Here is a 20,612-nt window from a genome sequence, read left to right as displayed (position 1 = left end):
TAATGGAACTAGATGGCCCTCAGCTTGTGGTGCTAAAGCACCAAAAGTACATTTGAAAAACTCAGCAGCAATGTCTCTTCCCAGAAATCATGACCTGGTTAATCTACTGAACTACACCCACCAACAATGTAACTACCCTGAAGGAGGAGTGCATCTACTCATGGACGGGAGGCTCATGACACTGGGAGATGTAAACATTAATGGCGTCCTCCTTATACAATGGTTCGGTAGATATCCTATGAATTAGCATGTTACGTTCTCAATGTAAAGTTAATATCAAGTTATGGAGGTTAGGTTTGAGCAACTCAAGTTACTATGGGTTAGGTTCAGGCAAAGAAACATGGTGACAGTTTACTTTTTTATTACTCAAAGACCAACCAAAGTTGTCATGGCTCTTAACACAGGTCTCCTGTGGAAAGTCCTGTATTTTGTGACCCATCCACCACTCTGACCTGACTCTTAACCACTCCTGTAGGGTTTGCTCTTTGCTCCCATCAGCACATTGGTCACATGATTGCAGCCTTCGAAAATATGTGGGTTGTACACAAATTACTGGCTCATTATTACATGGGATATGAACGAATTTTGGTGCCCTACATTTTTTTAGGAAATCTTATGAACAGCGCATGAAAACAGCCTGAGCTGTAAACTTAGCTAGCTCAGTGGTAAGCTGGTAGTGGATGTATGCATCCTCAACACATTCTCACTCCAACCTTGTCACATATTGATGTTTTGGTCATGGACTTTCCATGTCCACACGATGTGCAAGGTACCCCCGGTGTGTTGGTTGTTGACGTTCTGGAACACTGTGCCAAGTTCTCTTCTTTCAAGATACACTTCCGTTTTCACATTTACATAGAGTCCCTTTCATAATAAACGCACTCTCTTATGGGACGTGAACACTGCTCACTTGGGTGAGAGTCGGTGTTTGTTCGACCCATCCACCATCCCTCCCGCCTGCCTCACTCAGACTTTCACTGCCATAACTTTCGTCCTTGTCCTGTTGCGTTTCCTCCTGACACTGCTGGGCGCCGTTACACTATAACACCAACTGGCCATGTATCATGCCGATGTTAAAGGATGCCTTTTTTGTTGGTTTCTGACACCGAAAGTCAAGCATTGGATTTCAGCGACTTTGGAATGAGACCATGGTTGCATCCTTCCGTGTGGTGATACAGTTGACAAGTGTGGTTCGGCATAGACAGTAAGTAGTTCCTACATGAAAATGCTTGAAACAAGGACTCTGGATTATCTTGAATAATCGAGTCATGATTTCTGGAAAGAGACATTGCTGTTGAGTTTTTCAAATGTATTTTATTGGCGCTTTGAGCACCACAGCTGAGTTCCATTTGGTTCCATTATATTTGCGAGAAGGCAGACATCTCTACAGCCGATATCTGCAACATCCGGCAACTCACACCAAAACTATCTAGATGTTTTAATAGCAGGACAGGTAAGAGGAAATATGTATTTTTGATTTTCGGGTGGACTGTCCCTTTAATGACTTTAAAATAGCTATCTGCCAATGTTTTTTAAGAATATAATAAAATTCTGGGAACAGTAGAGAAGAATCTATTGGAACTTTTTAGTCATAAAGAATTAAAGGGCAAAACACGAGTTTCTACAAACTTTGGCAGCATTTTGTCATTTCGGAGTTATTTCAAAGCATGCATGAGTAACTCCAGCTGAGGTAATGGCCATTAAATTTAAGTGATAGTGCGCTACCATCAGGTCAAAGCACTGATAATGGGAGGGAGATCTGCTTAATTACAGAGTCACACATTTGTGCTGTAATCTAACGCGTCCCCGATACGCACACTGACCTGAGCAAACTTTGCTTCAGTTGACACCGTGATTGACACTCGTTAATGAAACATTTGTGAATGAAAAGTCCTCTTGGGTAGACAGTGACTGGTTGCGATGACGCACATGGAGTGATGCTGAAGGGGGGGGGGGCGTGAGATGATGTGAGGATGAGGATGGTTGGTTGGTTGGTTGGTTGGATGATGTTGGTGGTAGAGGGGGCTTACGGGAGGGAAAGTGGTTCGAGGAGAAAGCAGTGAGTCATTTGGTACTCATCATCATTTGAAGAGACTTGGAGCACCTGAAGGTCGGGCGTTTGGACCGGCTGATGTGAGAAGGGCTCTCCATGATGAGCGCACTTGGCGTTCCCGTTCACCGTCTCCGAGTGCGAGTCAGTGATCACAAGCGCGTCCAAATGTAGCTCAGGCGAGTCGTCGGGATGTGAAAATCAAACTCAAAGTTGAGGTGAGTCCCCGAAATTTTGATTTCTTGCATTTAATTGAAGCATTTTGAGTGAATCCAATTATTTCTCCTTTAATTGAAGCGTTTAGTGATTTGCTGTCCGTGCTGGTAATGCTGATGTTGGATAAATCTCATTGTTTCTGACCATATGAGCGGATTTTTGACTTGAAAGAAGTATTTCTAAGAACATAAGGCTTACCTAATCATAAACTGTGCAATAGTATTGATTTAATTTGTATTTTAATTCCATTTTAAGCTATAATTTGTAAAGTAGTTTTTCATCCCTATATCTGTGATTGTCTCTGCAGTCGGGAGTTGCCTGTCTAAAATAATAGGGCTGGGTCGTATCTATAAATTGCTGATTTATGTTATGCCATCTGTTGTTTTTAAATCTGCCTCAATCAATATCTTACAATTAAATCTTAAAGATGATGAGATACTACTCTGTAAATTTCGTGTCAGTGTAGTTTTAAGAGTGTCTATAATGACTGATGACCACCACAGGTGTCTACAAGTCCCTGTCTCTGCCATTTCATTAAGGTGGATGTCACTTTCTGTCAGGTGTCACCTATAGTCCTGCAGTGGTTTCATCTTATAGAGCTGGGAATTACCCAGCACACCAGTGAAGAGGCTGAGATAACACCTGAGCCAGAGTGGCTATTTACTCCTGGCCAATTAAAATAGCTGCAGACACAGAGAGGCTGCATGTCTCCTGCTGTCCTCAAAATTATTGTGGATTCCTGTTCAACCCTCAGCAGTGGCTGCACATCAGCTGCTGCATTGTTGAGCGTCTGCCTGGGAAACAGCCAAGAACAAGAACACAAATTTGTGGCGGAGGAGCATGCTCATAAGATTTTAAAAGCGAAGACAAATTACTACTACATGCCCTGGAGCAAGGCATCTATTGCCTCCGGCTACTCCATCATGGAGCTGCTCATTGGTTTAGTCTCCCCGGTCTTCCATCGGGAAACACCCTCCATAGATGTCTGTTCCTCTGTGAATTTTAAACAGATCAATGCTGGAAAAGAGCCTAAGCAGTGTGCCTTACTTCACTGCTCCTGGATCCACATGAATCCCAGCTGAAACCCTGTACTCCTCAATCTATGTTTTACTGAAATCAACAGGTTTGTTATCGAGACCCTGATGTAATATAAGCTTTAATTAATCAAAAACACAATAGTTTAAATCAAGCATTCAAGTCTAAAGTATATGAGCTGCAAGACTTAATCAAATTAGGTTTGTTAGGGTCAGTGGAAATCTTATCATATGTAATTGGGTCAGCTCTCTTCTAGTTTGAACACAGTTTCTCTCACTTCAATTCTACTTCCATATTCTTTTTTTTCTATTGCAATAAAGTTGCTGAGTATAGCCACAAACATTGTATCTACATTGTATTACATTAGCATCCTCCACCTAAAAACCAACAGAGAAGAGAAGCAATATGTGGGTGCAGTCAATATGACTGAACTTATCCTATACTAACTCCATCAAGCTTATTTTCTCCTGTTGATTGTAACACAGTACGTTTAATATAACAAACAATTTGAATGCAGCAGGGACACCTAATATTTTCAGCTGAGGTAACTTAATCTTTTCTCTCGTGCAAAATGAATACGGTGTAATGAGCTCCTGCGGCTCTCCTGCGCATAAACATGTAACTCTTACTTTCATAATTACATTACAAGGCACTAGCCGTGAGTGGGTGGGAGAAGCTCTCAGGTGCTGCGCTATGACAGCTGCTGAAGACAGGCTTTGCTGCACCATGCCAGCACAGGAAGCAGAGATATAAACGTCCATTAAACATGTTAAACAGGTGTACATGCAGTGAGGAGCAGAGGTTTGTGGGGCACAGAGGAAAAGGTCAGCCAGTGGTTAATAGTGTGCTGAGGAGCAATGAAGGAAGGGAGGGGGGCTTAAGACTTGAGGGGACTGCGTAACGCCCTTACCCTCACTGTCATCTTTGCATGGTCTGTCTTTGTGTGAAGTGTGTTTGACTCCAGCATTGTGAAAGCTGACAGATAGAAAGACAGATAGACAGATAGGAAACACACTCAGAAAAGAGGACAACTCAGATGAACTTTTAATTTAGGCTAGTCTCAAATAAAGCAGCTTAACAAAATCCCGGAATCGTCAACATGGCCTCACTACTTTTACTAGTCCCATCTAATCTATGTTTAGGTAAGGAACATCCACATTACAAATGTCAGTAATCTTCTCAGACAAGATTAATTTCACATCTGTCAAAGTGGAGGACTTCGCGTGGAACCAAGACATTGTTTTAAAGTCAAAGGACAGAACATTCAAAATGAAAATTAAATCAATGCATCAAAGTCAGAGGCAACAATTCAGGACAAAATCAACACTGGTGGAGGAGGGGTGCAGAATGTTATACTTAGAAATTCAACTAAGCAACTGAATTTCTTTTTTTATATAAATAGATACAATGACTTAGTATTCTGGCTTGAAAAAATGTTATTCTTTTTAACAGTAAATGAAATGAGATCATGGGTTGGCCAATTGTAGTATTCTTTCAAAAGCAAAGCAGAAATAACAACAATGTACAACTAGGAATCTCGCTGTTACGGGGAAAATACTGACAAATGTTAAGGAAATAGTACAGTATTTTAGGAAATACGCTTAAAACCTACTCGCTTTTCCTGTGTGAGCTGGATGAGAAGATCAATACCATTCTCACGTCTGTGCCATAAATGTGGAGCTAGAGCTTGGAGACAATCAGCTTAACTTAGCCCAGAGCCAGGGTCTGTCCAAAAGAAAACAAAAATGTGCCTACCAGCACCTCCAAAGCCCACTAATGAACATGTTATGTCTGGTTTGATTAATTTGCACAAAAACCAAGAGCCAGCAGACAATTAGCTTAGCATAAAGGCTGAAGCAGAGGGAAACAGCAAGCATGGCTCTGTCCAAGGGAAAAATAAAATCTCCTTACCGGCTTACTTTTGAAGCTCCCAAATTAAAGGTCCAGTATGTAGAATTTAAGGGCATCTATTGGCAGAAATTGTATATAATATTCATAACAATATTGTTTATAATCCCCTGAAAATAAAACGTGTGTTGTGTTTTCGTTACCTTAAAATGAGCTGTTATATACAGTCGGAGCAGGACCTCTTCTACGGAGTTTGCCATGTTGTTCTACAGTATCCCTGAACGGAAACCAAACACTGGCTCTAGATAGGGGCATTCGCCTTTTTGCCTTTTCATAGTTCTCCTACAGGCCATCTACAATCTTAGTGCCTGATGCCACTTAATCCTGCACACTGGGTCTTTAACATGTTACACATTGTTTGTTTAATATTTATATTTTGGGGGGAGTAACCATGGATATATAAAGAGAACTGGATACAGCACTGGAGGCGGGGCCCAATGGTAACATGTGACGGACCCAGAGATTGTAATTATAAGCCTTCATGTTAAATATACGGTTTAGCCACAGTGTCAAATTGGCTTTAAAGACCAGCTCTGTTCCTGGTATGGATGTATAAAGAGACCTGGATGTAGCGTTGCCGGCAGATCTCCATTTATTCCTATGAAAATTGCTCAGTGGTTCATGAAGCCAAAACAGCTTAGTTTACACCATATAAAATTGCCCACACCTGGATTACCCGGAGACTTACAGCGGTCTCGGCTTAGTGTCAAACTCATGGTTTAGCCCTCGCTAGTTCCAGTGGGCAGCAAATGATTTAATCGTGCAGCTCTTCTAGATTTTCCGAATGTTATTGGACCAAATGGATCAAATCCCAATATTGAAATGATTCATTTCACAGGGGGTGACGCTGAAAAAAATTATTCACTGATACACAGACATATTTTTCATAGTGTCAGTCTATGGTAACAAATCTGTCATATGACGGCCCTGGACTAGTATAATTCCACTTTTGGCCATTATGTAAAAATGGCTTCAAAGCTTGGCGCTCTTCCCGGGGTCTTGAGAGCTGCATGCTGGAGCTATTTCTAGACTTCCTGGAGGTGCTGGTAGGCAGATTTTGTTATGTTTGGACAGAGCCAGGCTAGCTGTTTCCTGCACATTTATGCTAATCTAAGATAACTAGCTGCTGGCTGAAGCTTAATATTAATAACTATATTTCCCAAAATGTCAGACTAGGCTCACCTGAATGAATACACATATATAAATCAATGTCAGACTGTCACACTGTGTATTGTTTTGACCTCTATCTGCATGGAGGTGACGGTGTGATATTGATTAATTTAGAGGAGGGATTAAGAGCTTAAGGTCAGGCTTATCTTGATACAGGGCAGTTGAAGATCATATTAGCATCATGAATGGCAATATAATACACATTAGGTTTGTGACTGAGGCTGTTGCATTGTTGACTCTACAGCTATTCTGGTGTGGCTCATTGCCATCTAGAGTTTTAACTGTGTGATGTTTCCCAGGTGACTCAGTGTGAAAGGCAACTGGTCAGTCCTGATATCGGTTTCTTTATTCCTCAACCTCACATTGTGTTTAGTCAATAAGCACAAGATGAGGCTATGGTCACATTGATCCGACAGCAACCATGGCTCAGACATCGCTCTCGCCTTCAGACTTGATAGATGAGAGACATGAGAGCTGCAAAAAAGAAACAATAGACAAAACAAGGATGAATGCTTTTGAATTTTTCTGTATGTGATGGGTGTTTCAATTCTCTCAAAGCAGATTCTTCTGTCTTTCTTTTCAAAGGCGCTGGATACTGTTGCTGTATCCTGTGATTGTGTTGAAGCTGAATCTGACCCTGGGTTCAACAGGAAGAGCCTGGATGTTGCCTGCTGCTCACCTACCATCTCACCCAGAAAAGTGGTTTTTCACACCAATTTTTTAGGAACACGTACTTGAATTTTTCCCCCCAAAACTGCAGTTTTTGGTTCACAGCACATACAAAGATTTGTCTGTGTATCCCATCTGTAATGCTTCCTAACAGTGTTTTTGTACCAGCTGCACAATCACAGTTTTAACATGACTAACATTTCCAAGATGGATTACCTGATTACAGCACAGTAGATTTTTGTCTGCATATATTACACCTCTCCCCCAGTGTTTTTGCATGCATCCTGTAGTTTTATTTTTCTTGATGCATCGCCAGCATAATGGCTCATTTGCCAGAGGCATCATCATTCAAATGATGTTGTGACAAGACGGACTTAATGTGATCATTACTCTAATGGCTTTTATGAGAATGCCCTGATGTCCCTTTTCTCCTGTAGTGAAACAAAATAAAATAGGTGTGTGTTACAGTCCACCTTTGCTGCGCAGGACAGTGTCGATTACAGCTTAGTGTTGGAACAGATGGTTCCTGTGCTGAACAATATGACCCCAGCTCCTCTGACAAAGAACTGTTCCAACTGCACCCAAGTTTTAGTCCCAGAGCTCAACGTGGTCAAAGCAGTGGTTTTGGGCCTGGTGCTTGGCGTATTCATTGTGTTTGGAATTGTGGGAAACATCCTGGTAATCCTCTCAGTGGTTTGCCATCGACACCTGCGGACAGTCACGCATTATTTTATAGTTAATCTTGCAGTGGCAGATTTGCTGCTGAGCTCCACTGTACTGCCCTTCTCTGCCATTTTTGAGATTGTGGATCGCTGGGTGTTTGGACGGGCCTTTTGCAATGTTTGGGCAGCTGTTGATGTGCTCTGCTGCACTGCCTCCATCATGAGCCTCTGCGTGATCTCTGTTGACCGCTACATTGGAGTCAGTTACCCTCTGCGCTACCCAACCATAGTGACAAAACGCAGGGCGCTGCTGGCAGTGATGCTGCTGTGGGTGTTGTCTATCATCATATCTATTGGACCTTTGTTTGGGTGGAAAGAGCCGGCACCTGAGGACGAGTCCATCTGCAAGATCACAGAGGAGCCTGGCTACGCTATCTTCTCTGCCGTGGGGTCTTTCTACCTTCCTCTGGCCATCATACTGGCCATGTACTGTCGGGTTTATGTGGTAGCTCACAGGGAGAGCCGGGGCCTGAGGGAGGGCCACAAGACAGAGAAGTCAGATTCAGAACGGGTCATACTCAGGATACACAGAGGCAACACAACTGTATCAGAGGACGAGGCTCTTCGCAACCGCACACATTTCGCTCTGCGACTGCTCAAGTTCTCACGTGAGAAGAAAGCTGCCAAGACCCTGGGGATTGTGGTTGGCTGCTTTGTGTTGTGCTGGTTGCCCTTTTTCCTGGCACTACCCATCGGTGAGTATTGTGTTCATCTTAAATGTGATTCTGAATTTAACATGATGTCCAAGATCTCTTTAGTAATTGTCTGGGCAAATTATGAAAGGAATCAACACAGTATAATAATTTAATCAATCAGCATATAGGAATAGTTCAGCATTTTGTTTAGTTTTACATTTTTTACACTTATTACTTATATTGTTACTTATATAATTACATCTCTTGCTGAGAGTTAGATAAGAAAATCGATACCACTCATGTATGTGTGGTAAAAAGCTACAGCACAGACAGATAGCCTGCCTGTGTCGAAAAGGGAAAAAAAAATCCACCTCCCAGCACTTCTAGAGCTTACAATTTAACATTTTATAGCTTATTTTTTCAATCCATACTAACACCAAAGAGAACATTGTGGTTTTATGGAGAGTTAAATTTTACTATCTCTAGTGAGCTTTAAGGGCAGACTTTGTTACCTTTGGACAGAGCCAAGCTGTCTCCCCTGATTTCCAGTCTGTATACTAAGCTAATAAAAAGTGGATTTAAACACTGCAGACCACTTATTGGAGAAAATCAATCGTCACTAGCGCAAAACAGGGCATCCTGCATAAGCCCACCATTTTTAAATAGCCAACTTACCATCTATAGTCAGCCTCGTCTCATAAAAATACATAAAAAGGACAGACTTGACAACGCATTACATGATGGTGGGCACAAAACATGTTAAAATTAAATGCCAATGCAAAGTCAATAAGGATCTTTTGTCATGTTGGATACACAAATTAAGTGTGAAGGGTGACAAATTCCATGTAGGGTGGCTGGGACAGGCTGGGACATAATAGACTTTGCATCGGCATTGTTTTGTGTTGCCAGCTTGTAATTTTAGCATATTTTGTGCCCACCATCACCACGTAATGCGTTGTTAAGACTTTGTGTCCATTTGTTGTATTTCTGTGAGACTGTGCAACAATAGCGATTGCAATTTTTTTATCCCTACAACCCAGATTTTTAAAGATGGCAGCCCGCAAAACTACGCTTTACGCTACGCCATTCAACTGACTAAGTGCAGACATTCCTCTAGTTGGTTGTCGATTAAAGGATTCAACAAGTGTCACAATGAAGATGATGTCATGCAGTTTCATGTGGCATCACTATGGAGATCAGCTGAGAATCAACTGAGCACTTCAGGGGTACTATGTGCAGCGAAAAGAAAGTAGAGAAAAGGACCTGGTAACAAAAGTAAGTTGAGTCTAGTTGAACCATGTGGTGGATATGAGGCATAAATTAAGCTGGCTCAAGTTACTGAACAGACACATAGTAAAGTGATGTTCTTATCCAACTCTCGGTAGCAAAGACAATTTGCATGTTTCCAACAGTGTCACTATTTCTTTAAAATTGCACAGGTCATTTGGTTGAAATTCTTAATCAATAAGAAGTTACAAATTAAAAACATACTCATACCTTTGATCATGCACACTCACACATTTGAGTCAGAGCACTTCTAGAAAGTCATTTTATTACTGCATTAATTTATTTTACCATTCCATTCATCGATTTATGCCACTGCCAGGTTTGGAAAGTGCTGGCTGATTTAATGGTTTGATGATGTTAATTGAATTGCTCCTCTGTGTGCGCACACTGAAGGTACTATCATTCAGAAGAGCCTTGTGGCCACTTGAGCAGCGTAGTAAATGCTTGACTCGGCCAGGTAGATGCTCTATAAATAGGCTCAATGAAAATTTTAGACCTCTGACAGCCTTCAGTGCTCCCCTGTCTGCAAACAAAAGCCCAGCATTTCAGACCGACATATATTTCAAACACAGATCTTTGAATGAAGTGTCAAGCTGTTTTTCACCATTTCTCTGCTTGTTCTTCTCTCTCTGTTGTATCTGTGACTCACTTCATCACAATGCCAGTCCAGGATGGACAGATAAAGTCATCGCATCTGTGTCAGACTTTATTTTATATTGCCTTGATGATTGTTCTCAAGTGTGCTTGAGGGAAATTCACACAGCTTGCCACCTGTGCATGCACTATATGTGCTGGTGTCAGTATATGGAGGGAATGAGAGAAGGAAATCCGAACCAAGTATATATAAGATATAACAAAACCCTCACAAATCCCTCAGGTCTTTTACTTATTCCATGCTCTCATGCTTGTAAATATAGCTGCCTGTTACCATTTGGCTTTTGCCTTTCCAGACTGGGAAACAAGGAAAAGCCTACGCTTACCATTGCTCTCTTACTAAGGCTGGTGTCAGACTGCATACAGCTGCCACATAAGTCTCTGGACAATGAGAGATTTATGGGTGAATCACCAAGCAATAGTCTGGTTTTGACGTGTAGAGCTGGATAAGTTATGATTGTTTGCTTTGGTTGATGATTGGAGTATTCATTATGTTGTCGTCAAAGAAAAATGAATTGTGGGAATTTGATCCTGTTGATAAAAAGATGAGTTCTTTCAGCTCTGCATGTGTTTGAGGATTGTCCTCCTCTGTCCTTGACATTTCAGAAGTCCTTCTCAGGGACTATAAGGAACTGTAAAGCAAGCCTTGCTAATTTAAAGAGTAACTTCATGGGGTGCCCCTATGGCTTTAAATGTTAAGTCATCAACCATGAACGCCAGTGTCCCTGATTCAAGTCCAGTAGAGTACCTCTGTTTCATCTCTCATTCCCTCTTCTTTCTACTATTGCTATCTAAAGCCATAAAATGTCTCCAAAATATTAAGATAAATAAATAAAGAGTGACTTAGCAGGCTTTCAGCACCCTGTGATTCAAAGGTTTAACTCTTGGTGTGGTCAGAAGTGTGCTCTAATGCACCTGTAACCCTGTAATCTCAGAAAAAAACAACTTCCAACATGGAAGAGTGCAATGGAACGGTCATTAAAGTCAGAATTCCAAATTGGAAACTCAGGCAAGATCTGCCAAGCCACAGTTTAATGTTTTATATAGTGTTTGTGTTGTGAAATGTGCTCTAACAATGTTGTAGCTGCCATTTACATACAGTTAGTTTGTGCTTGATAGAAGTGTTTGTGAGCATGCACATCTCCATCTCCTTCCACACAAAATGAATGCACACAACAACAGTATGCAACTGGCTTTGGTGGCTCACACTATCGCACACAATTCTGAGTTGTTATTAAAATGAGCAAAGATGAGCAAGACAGTTGTCTTATGTTATGTTTCTAGCCTTTTCTCTTCACTAATGGTGCTGTGGTAATTTGTGTGGGTCCTCTGTAGATGCTTGTGAGGCTCATAAACTTACCATACAAAGATCAGTTTGCTGTGGGCGTCCATGTTTTTCCGAGCAGATGCACTTGGGTGCATTTAGATTGAAAGTCTGGAATTTCGATTTGGGATTATTGACTTCCGACTTGCAATGGATTGCAGCATCACCACACTTAACAGTGATGTATGGTGTACTGACACACCCTGGAGTACACCTCTACATCACAGCAGAGGAGTGAGAAGTTACATCCCTGCGGCTCAGAAAAAGAAAGATTTTCAGTGAGTGTGAAGTTTCACTTTAAAGCTGCACTAATCAGCATTTTTATATCAATAATGGGTCATTTGTGTAATATGCAATATGATGGCCGTTTGTAGTAATGAACCCACAGATAATCATCTAACTTTCCCTTAGCTTTACTGAGCTTATTAGCATCTATCAGATCATTGTTTAGGTAAAGTCTTTCTATGCTACACTTTGAGTTTATGGAGACCAAAAACAGGGCTAAAAGAAGAGTGAATACTGGACTTCCATATTTGTCAGGTGGACAGAAACACAACTCTAAATGAATGCATTGCTCTCTGTCTGAAGGATGTGTCTGCTAACACGTTCACAACAACTTTATTAGATGAAAAAATGTCGATGTAATGTCTGCAGTTTGTTCTGCTGCTCCCACATCAATAATCTCGACCAGAATGCACCATTTAGTTGCAGTTTGGTCAAAATTGTGGATCTCAAAAGCTAATAGTCTTTTGCAGGTCATCCAACAGTTTTTTTTAAAGGGGTTTAATAAGCCAAGGTGTCATGAAAAACTGTCAGACTGACAGACTGTCAAAATAACAGCACAACAATTAGAATTACAGTTTTCACATGACAACAGCCAGTGATGTTTTATTGATTTTAGACAACAATACATTTATCGAACACTTGCAGTACCCTTCCTTTTTCTTTTAAGAAAAAAAATTAATCTCTTAAGCGTACCAGCAATAATAGAATTGTTCTTTTTGGCACAGCTGGGAATAAAATGTATGAGCCCGACAGCCAGGCACAAAATAATTTGCTCTCAAACTCTCTCCACCTCTTCTTTCTATCCATCTCTATATCACGACCTCATTTTTCAACAGCCCACGTTTAACCGTCTGCAACAGCCCATCCAATAAAGCATTTCACAAGACAGCTTCTCCCCTTCTACCCTGAAGATAGGTAGATAGATAGATAGATAGATAGATAGATAGATAGATAGAAAGCAGGAGAAGACAAGAAGAAGTCAGCCATTTAATTATTGTAATGTTTCACTGGCAGTCACTCGGTATATGAAGAGTCACGTTTACAGTGAGTAACAGTGCTGCATGTAATGTGCCTGTTAAGCCATTTTCTCTCCTTTTTCATTAAGGATCCGACTCACGCTTTCTGTCATTAATGCTTCCTCTTATCACAAGCAGCACAATTTATAACGGCAATTTAGTTTTATAAAATGCTACACCTTCATGGCAACTGGGGAGCTTTTATTTAACTGGATTAAACTGTTAGAAAAATTAAGTGGATGTAAATGAGAGCAATCTCTCTATCTCTCAGTAGCTGCAGATCCTGTGCTGATGTCATATAAACACAACATTTGAAGCAATAGATACTAGAGCAGGTAACTGGAGCTCTAAATGATTTGAGTTTTCCACTTTGGCCCAGAATGAATAATCTCAATAATTGTTGGATGTGCTGTCATCATTTTTTACAGACATTCATGGTTCTCAGAGGATGAGATGATGTGGTGTGTTATCCTCTTATACAGATTTAAGATATATCTCAAAAACTTTTGAAGGGATTGCCATGAAACTTGATACAGATATTCATGATCCCCAGAGAATGATTCTCTAACGACTCTTGCGATTCTTGTCCTCTAGTGTCAGCAGCAGGTTGTGTTAGAGGAATGTCTCAAATTCTGTAGAGACATTATATTCCCCAGAGGATAAATCCTACTTAAGCCGGACTTAAACCTGCAGCCTACACCGATGTAAGCATTTATACTTGTGTGGTGGTGTGTCTTGTGTCGCTCTGCAGTTACACCTCCAAAACACTAGTTGGCAGCGGGGATTCTGTGCTGTAAAGTTTAGTTGATTCAAAACACACATTAAACATGGCTTAATAGAGACAATTTCAAACACAAATACGCAAATTGGCTTCACTATAACTCGCAGCATTCACAGACAAACACTTATGTTAATCCGGACACATTTTCCCCACATATACAACATGCTAATACTAATAGCACAAGCCTATGGCATTTTACATTGTATAAATTAGCCTAGTGGCTAGCAGAGATGGGAACTGCCCATTGGTCCGACAGCCCATTGGTTCGACATCCCATTGTTCCGACCATATTAAACCCATTGTTCCTAAGTCCGTTCCGAAATCATCATGATGCCCTGTGGTTAAGGTCTGGTTAGGTTTAGGCACAAAAACCACTTGGTTAGGGTCAGGAAAAGATCATGGTGTGGGTTAAAATGAAAAAGAAAGTGACAAACACATAAGCCGTGAGCCTGCTCCGCCTCAAGCCGGTCGCGGCGCATCATACGCCCGCCGCGAGCCGTTCAGCACCGCGGACAGTCGGACTAATGGGATGTCGAACCAATGACATATATACGTAGACACCGCATCAAGTGGGTTTGCCCGCTGCTGCGATACGTCAACGTCGCCGCCATATTGGATATGGCAAGGCTGCGCTGTAAACTAATACAAGTGAATAGACTTAATTTCATAAAGCGCCTTTCTACAAAAAAATTTACGTTAATGCCTCTCGTTTATTCATTCACACACACACTAATATACCTGGGAAACAGTTAGGCACCAAAAACAATATATTTGATCTTCTCAGATGGCTAAGATAAGAACTTTATTGATCCCACACAGGAGTAATTCACCTTAGATCAGCCGAAAAACAGGCATTAACGACAGCATTAAGTCCATTCACTTGTATTAGTTTACAGCGCAGCCTTGCCACATCCAATATGGCGGCGACGTTGACGTACGGCTCAGCGCTCGATGCGGCGTCTACGTATATATGTCTATGGTCGAACCAATGACATGGACCCGCAGAGATTTCCTCTAGGCCTACTCATATAAAACCAGGGACAACAGCAATATTTAAAAAAGGTAACGTTACAATTTCAGCCCCATTACAACTCACCAGGTTCACTGACAAAACAGCTGTCTTATACTGAACACGTTTTCCAAACAAATACAACATGCTAACGTTATTAGCACAAGCCTATGGCATTTTACATGGTAAAAATTAGCCTAGCGAGGAGTGGAGATTTCCTCTGCTCATATAAAGCCAGTATAAATCCCTGAAGGATAAATCACACACAAGACTTAAAATGCTATTTTTGTGGTGGGTTTTTTTCTACACAATTTATTGTTTCTTATCTGTGAAATTAAAGTAAATAGAAGCTCCATTTCCACTGAGGGATATGGTTTCAGCTTACAAAAATAGAGAGGAGGTCTGTGTCGTAGCTATGGTGTTGATTCAGTGCAGAAGTATAAATTCCGCCTTACACTGAACAAAAATATAATTGCAACATTTGTTTTTGCTCTCATTTTCACAGGTTTAGGAGATTGAAGATCTAAGACTTTTAATGCTCTCAAAAGAATTATTTCTCTCCAATTTTGGTCACAAATTTGTTAAAATCCATGTTAGTGAGCACTTCTCCTTGTCCAAGATAATTCAGAAACCTGAGAGGTGTGGCATATCAAGATGAAGATTAATAAACAGCATCATTTCAGGTGTGCCTTTGGACGGTCACGATAAAAGGACACTCTAAAATTTGCAGTTTTATCTTGGAAAAAAAGGCATTTATAAGGATTTCACATGACTAGCGCTACAGAAGTGCATATTTGGTCACAGATACCCAAAGGAATCAGTATCTGGTTTGACCACATTTGCCTCAAGCAGTGCGGCACATCTCCTTCACATAGAGTTGATTGTGGTCTGTGAAATATTGGCTCACTCCTCTTCTCCTCCTCTTCTGTGTGAAGTTACTGGATATTGGCAGGAATTGGAACATGCTGTCCAGAGCCAGAGCATCCCAAACATGTGCAATGGGTGTCATGGCTGGTGAATATGCAAGCCATGCAAGAACTGAGATGTTTCAGGTTCCTGCTTGCAACACGGGGCCATGCATTATTATGCTGTGACATGAGATGGCGGTACAATGAATGGTATGACACTGGGTATCAGGATCTCATCTCGGTATGTTCAAACTGCCACCAACAAAATGCACCTGTGTATGTTGTGCATAGCTTATGTCAGCCCATACCATAACTACACTGTCAACATGAGGCACACTTCACAGTGCTGACATGAGGAAACCTGCTCACCCACATGACACCAAACACGCTGTCTGCCATTTGCCTGGTACAGTTTAAACCGGGATTCATCTGTAAGGAGAACACATCTCCATAGTGCCAGATGATATCAAAGGTGAGCCATTGCCCACTCAAGTGGGTTACACTGACAAACTGCTGTCTGTCAGTTTCTGATGGTTTGTGTGGAAATTTTTAAGTTGTGCAAACCATTTATTGTATCAGCTGTTCAGTTGGCTGGTCTTAGAGGATGTTGCAGGTAAAGATGCTGGATGTAGAGGTCCTGGGCCAGTGTAGCTACATCTGGTCTGCGGTTGTGAGGTCGGATGGTCGGATTTCTTATGGTGAAATTAATATTCAGTTTAAACGTTTCTGGTCCTGCAGTCAGCATGACAGTGGTACGCTCCCTCAAAAGTTGTGATATTTGTGTTATATGAAGTGCACATTTTAGAGTGCCCTTTTATTGTGACCATCCAAAGGCACACCTGTGTAGTAATGATGCTGTTTTATGATCAGCATCTTGCCAGCCACATCTGTCAGGTGGATGGTTTATCTTTAACAAGTGACCAGAATTTGGGACAAAAAAGTTTTTTGTGTGCATAGAAAAAGCTTCTCATGAAAAATGGGAGCAAAAACAAAATTGTTGAATTGTAATCAAGCTCTCTAGAGGAATGGTTCTCAACCAGGGGTCCTTCAGGAGTTCCGGGGGTCCCCAGAAAAATGGTTAATAGTTTATTTTTACATTTTAATTCACCATATATGTGAGCCCAATGTGAGTAAGAGTCATAAAAGTGACTATTCTGATTACAGGTTTCACTTCCTCCACAGTTATCCCCTTCACTGCTCTTCAGTCATATCTAACAACTAATATCTTTTCATGTGGAGGTCCCTGAAGCCAAATCTTATTAAATGGGGTCTGTGACCTGATGTGTATCAATTCAGGGGTCCTTGACACAAAAAAAGGTTGAGAACCACTGTTGTAGAGCGTGTGAGCGTGTTAATGTTGTGTGATGTTAATGTAATGTAAATCACCCTTGTGTGTCTACTGTCCCTACAGGCTCCATATTTCCTGCATACAGACCTTCGGACACTGTCTTCAAGATCACCTTCTGGCTCGGTTACTTCAACAGCTGCATCAACCCTATAATCTACCCGTGCTCCAACCAGGAGTTTAAGAAAGCTTTCCAGAGTTTACTTGGAGTTCACTGTCTGAGAAGGACTCCCAGACCACACCATCATCATCTGAGTGCGGGTCAGAGTCAAGCACAGGGTCAAGGCCAGCCCCTCACGCTGGGCTTGGACAGCAGGGGGGCTCCCTGTCGGCTCAGCCCTTCCTCCTCTATGGCCCTGTCCAGAACCCCTTCCTCCAGGGATAGCAGGGAGTGGAAGGTCTTTCCCGCTGGCCCCACAGGCAGATCTGGACCGACAGAGACAAGCAGGGATAAAGTGGCCAAAATCTGCAGTAAAAGCTTCCACCGGACCTGCTGCTGCATCCCCAGGGGTGGGACTCCCCCGCAGGAGTCAAACTGCGCCCAGCCCCCTCCCGTTGGAAACCTTCCCACCATTAAAATCCACCAACTGTCCCTGTCGGAAAAAGGAGATCCTGTATAACCACTATAATCCTTTATCCATTAGTCATGACTCCCCTTTCAAGGTCACTGATGAGAATATATTTCCCTTTGCTCTCTTGGATGAGCTGTGATGGAACGGTGGCTGCTTTGAAATTTGAAAGTCTCAGCGTTGATATCGTTGTGTGATTTTTCCTGGATGTAAGATCGTCAAAGACATATCTATATTTATCTTATGCTATATTTTACCTCTTTAATAAGGTGGCTTTTCAGCTTTCGAAACACAAACTAGGCTAATGCAGAACACAGTTTGGGAGGGGTGAAAATAAGGCAAAAGTGTATCAAGTTTTGTAAAAGTGTACAAAGAAAGAGATCCTCTGAGCACTCTCCTGAGGTGGATGGAAAGGGAAAAAAAACAATACACAATAAAGAGACCAAAAGCTTTGAAAATGTTTACATATTTTATATTACAGAAGAGCAGTTCAAATGTATAACAATGTAAGTGGGAACGTTTTACATATTGCATGATTTCACCAAATGTTTCAAACATGCTGGTCAGTGCTGGTGCTCCTGTTGTCTCCAAAGTTTGCCTAATCCTGTTCCTGTTGTCAAAATGTTGTTGGTGTACTGCTCCGTACACATAAATACCAAGGGACCTTGCATACTCTCATGTCACATTACAATAAATTTGTATGACGTATTCCTATGAAGGGATGTATAAGGGCATTTTTGGACTCTTGTTTCTTTTCGGGTGAGTCACTGAATACATAGCCCCTGAAAACGTCTAGTTCATCTATCCACATTCCCACAATTTTGTGTACCTCCGAGCGGTGCCAGATGGATGTCTTAATATACTTCTGTGGAATTTTAACTGACCTTGTGGTTGCTGACCTCAATCCTGACTGGCCCACAAGCCTCTTAAAAAATCCACCAGATTTAGCGATGTCAAGTTAACTCATACACAGTCTCAGACATTCTTCTCTCAGGCCCTTGTTTCAGTCCTTTTTTTAGTTACTATCCGCATGCAAAGTCTTTATCCCGACCTTCATAACATCTTTGCGTGGGTGCTGGGTCTTACCCGACCAAAGGTTGAAAACTTAGTGTGTTTGGTGTGAGTTCAAGACTGCAACGCGTCTCTCTGTTTACGCAAAGGCATCAAAGGGCAAGAGGACAGCCTCTGCCAACTGTATTGATTTTTCTCCTCCTTCCGTAGTACCAAGATGTACTCCCTTTGCGAGTGCGAGAGGGAAGAGATGCAGTCGCGTGTTAAGTGCAGCAGAAGTGGAGTCGACAGCTCTCCCACGGGGGAGGGACGCGGCGATGCAGCGAGAGTGCTTGTCTGTGTCCGCGTTGTCATTGACTGGCATGTCTGCGAACCTGTAAATCACACCATCTCTGTGCAGATGCCATTAGGAGAGCAAGCTACCAGCCGCAGCAATAAACTACAGATGGTGCAGATGACCTAATTCACCCCTTCCTCTATTGTCTTTTTCTATACAGAGCGGTGGCGTTATGAACAAAAACCTCAGCCTATGCTGTGTCACGTTTTATAAAGATAGGCCTATATCATCTTCCAAATGCAATAATGAATATCATAATTAAATCTGCAGCCTCGCAGGAGTCAGATATAGACCAGAACAGAGCATGAACACCCCCCATGTGCTTCACTAGTATTCATGGTTAAATTATCATTAAGTGTATAATCTACATTTCCACAGTGTTCCTTTAATATTCTGTAGACGCTGAATCACCAAGCTTACAATCATTGACTCTAAAGGGAAATAAAAAACAACCATAAATACTTCAGATCTATATAGATGTTCATGACGATATTGTAGTGATGTCAGATCAGCTCTAGACTTGTAATAGTGGTGTCTGTGTTTCAGTGAAAGAAGACAGCAAGCACTGCTGGTGACTCATGTTTGCACACTTTTCCCAGGAGGGCTTAACTGTGGAAAGTCTTCCTGATGCTTTTTGTTTTCTCTCTAAAGCTGTCATCAGCTGCAGTGGAGATGTTGACATTATAGGATTCCCCTCCTCTCTGGTTTAATCAGTGCACTCAACATGCTAAGTCCTAATTGGACAACTGTCAAACAGCCAGGGGTGTTCGCTAGTCGCAGAACTGTTGCTGATGTGTGCATCAACTGTGACGTTTTCTTGCTCAGTTCATTTTGCTGGCAGTGTCCCCCGTGGATGAGGAGTCTGAGGAGCTGGAAGAACAAAGCGGTGCTCAGAAGCTGAGGCTGCAGCTGCATCACGACTCTGTGCCTCCACCTTGTGTCTCACTGCCTCACTGCAGTTACTTCATCCTCTGCTGGGATGTGGTGTGACTCAACATAATAGCTGATTCCAAATTTGAGATTAATAACACTTTATTTTATATGTCAAATAGTTTTAGGAGTTTTATATGTCTGTATCTATTAAGATAGGAACAGATTATAAGGACACTGGAGACTGGGCTCAGTCGATACACATCTAATTAATTAATTCCAATCAATTGCTTTTGTGACCAAGAGGACCATTTAATCAGGGGTGGAAGAAAGATTCGGAGCCTTTACTTAAGTGAAAGTAGCCATGCCACAATGCAAGAATACTCAATCACAAGTAAATTATTCCTGCAAAGTTTTACTGTAGAAGTGTTAGTGAAAGTATTCATGATGCAGAATAAACGCCTATATGAGCATTATATTATTAAAGATCCCAAACAAAAAAACTTTAAAGGTATGTCTGTTTGTGTTGTGATTTGTTTTTTGTTTTTTGGGTTGTTTGGGGGGGGGGTTCATAGAAAGTTAACATGTTAAAATTACATTTATTCCATACTCCCCTCACTGAAATTAACAAATGTGCATATATATATATATATATATATATATATATATATATATATATATGTGTGTGTGTGTGTGTGTGTGTGTGTGTGCACTAATGGTTTAATTAAATTTTCCACATCATGCTTCCGGCTGGCCTCCAAACTAGCTGTGACGTCACAAAATCACATCTGAAACTCAGATTTTAGGTGAG

General features: G+C 41.5%; 1 protein-coding gene across 1 annotated transcript; it reads left to right on the top strand.

Moving 5' to 3' along the window:
• Window positions 1-2,026: 2,026 nt before the first annotated feature.
• Window positions 2,027-19,649, top strand: adra1aa (adrenoceptor alpha 1Aa). The gene is made up of 3 exons (XM_033619163.2): window positions 2,027-2,268; window positions 6,965-8,465; window positions 17,081-19,649. The coding sequence occupies exons 2-3, from the start codon at window positions 7,568-7,570 to the stop codon at window positions 17,632-17,634; spliced, it is 1,452 nt and encodes a 483-aa protein (XP_033475054.1). The 5' UTR covers window positions 2,027-2,268; window positions 6,965-7,567; the 3' UTR covers window positions 17,635-19,649.
• Window positions 19,650-20,612: the final 963 nt, after the last annotated feature.

This window comes from Epinephelus lanceolatus, chromosome 9 (genome assembly GCF_041903045.1).
Source record: "Epinephelus lanceolatus isolate andai-2023 chromosome 9, ASM4190304v1, whole genome shotgun sequence".
In the NCBI taxonomy this organism is placed as follows: Eukaryota; Metazoa; Chordata; class Actinopteri; order Perciformes; family Serranidae; genus Epinephelus; species Epinephelus lanceolatus.
This window is presented reverse-complemented; position numbering and strand designations above follow the sequence as displayed.

Excerpts from the sequence above, each read along its gene's own strand:
- adra1aa (XM_033619163.2), top strand. The coding sequence starts at position 7,568 with ATGGTTCCTGTGCTGAACAATATGACCCCAGCTCCTCTGACAAAGAAC. Across the intron at positions 8,466-17,080 it reads TTTCCTGGCACTACCCATCG|GCTCCATATTTCCTGCATAC; the intron begins GTGAGTATTGTG and ends CTGTCCCTACAG.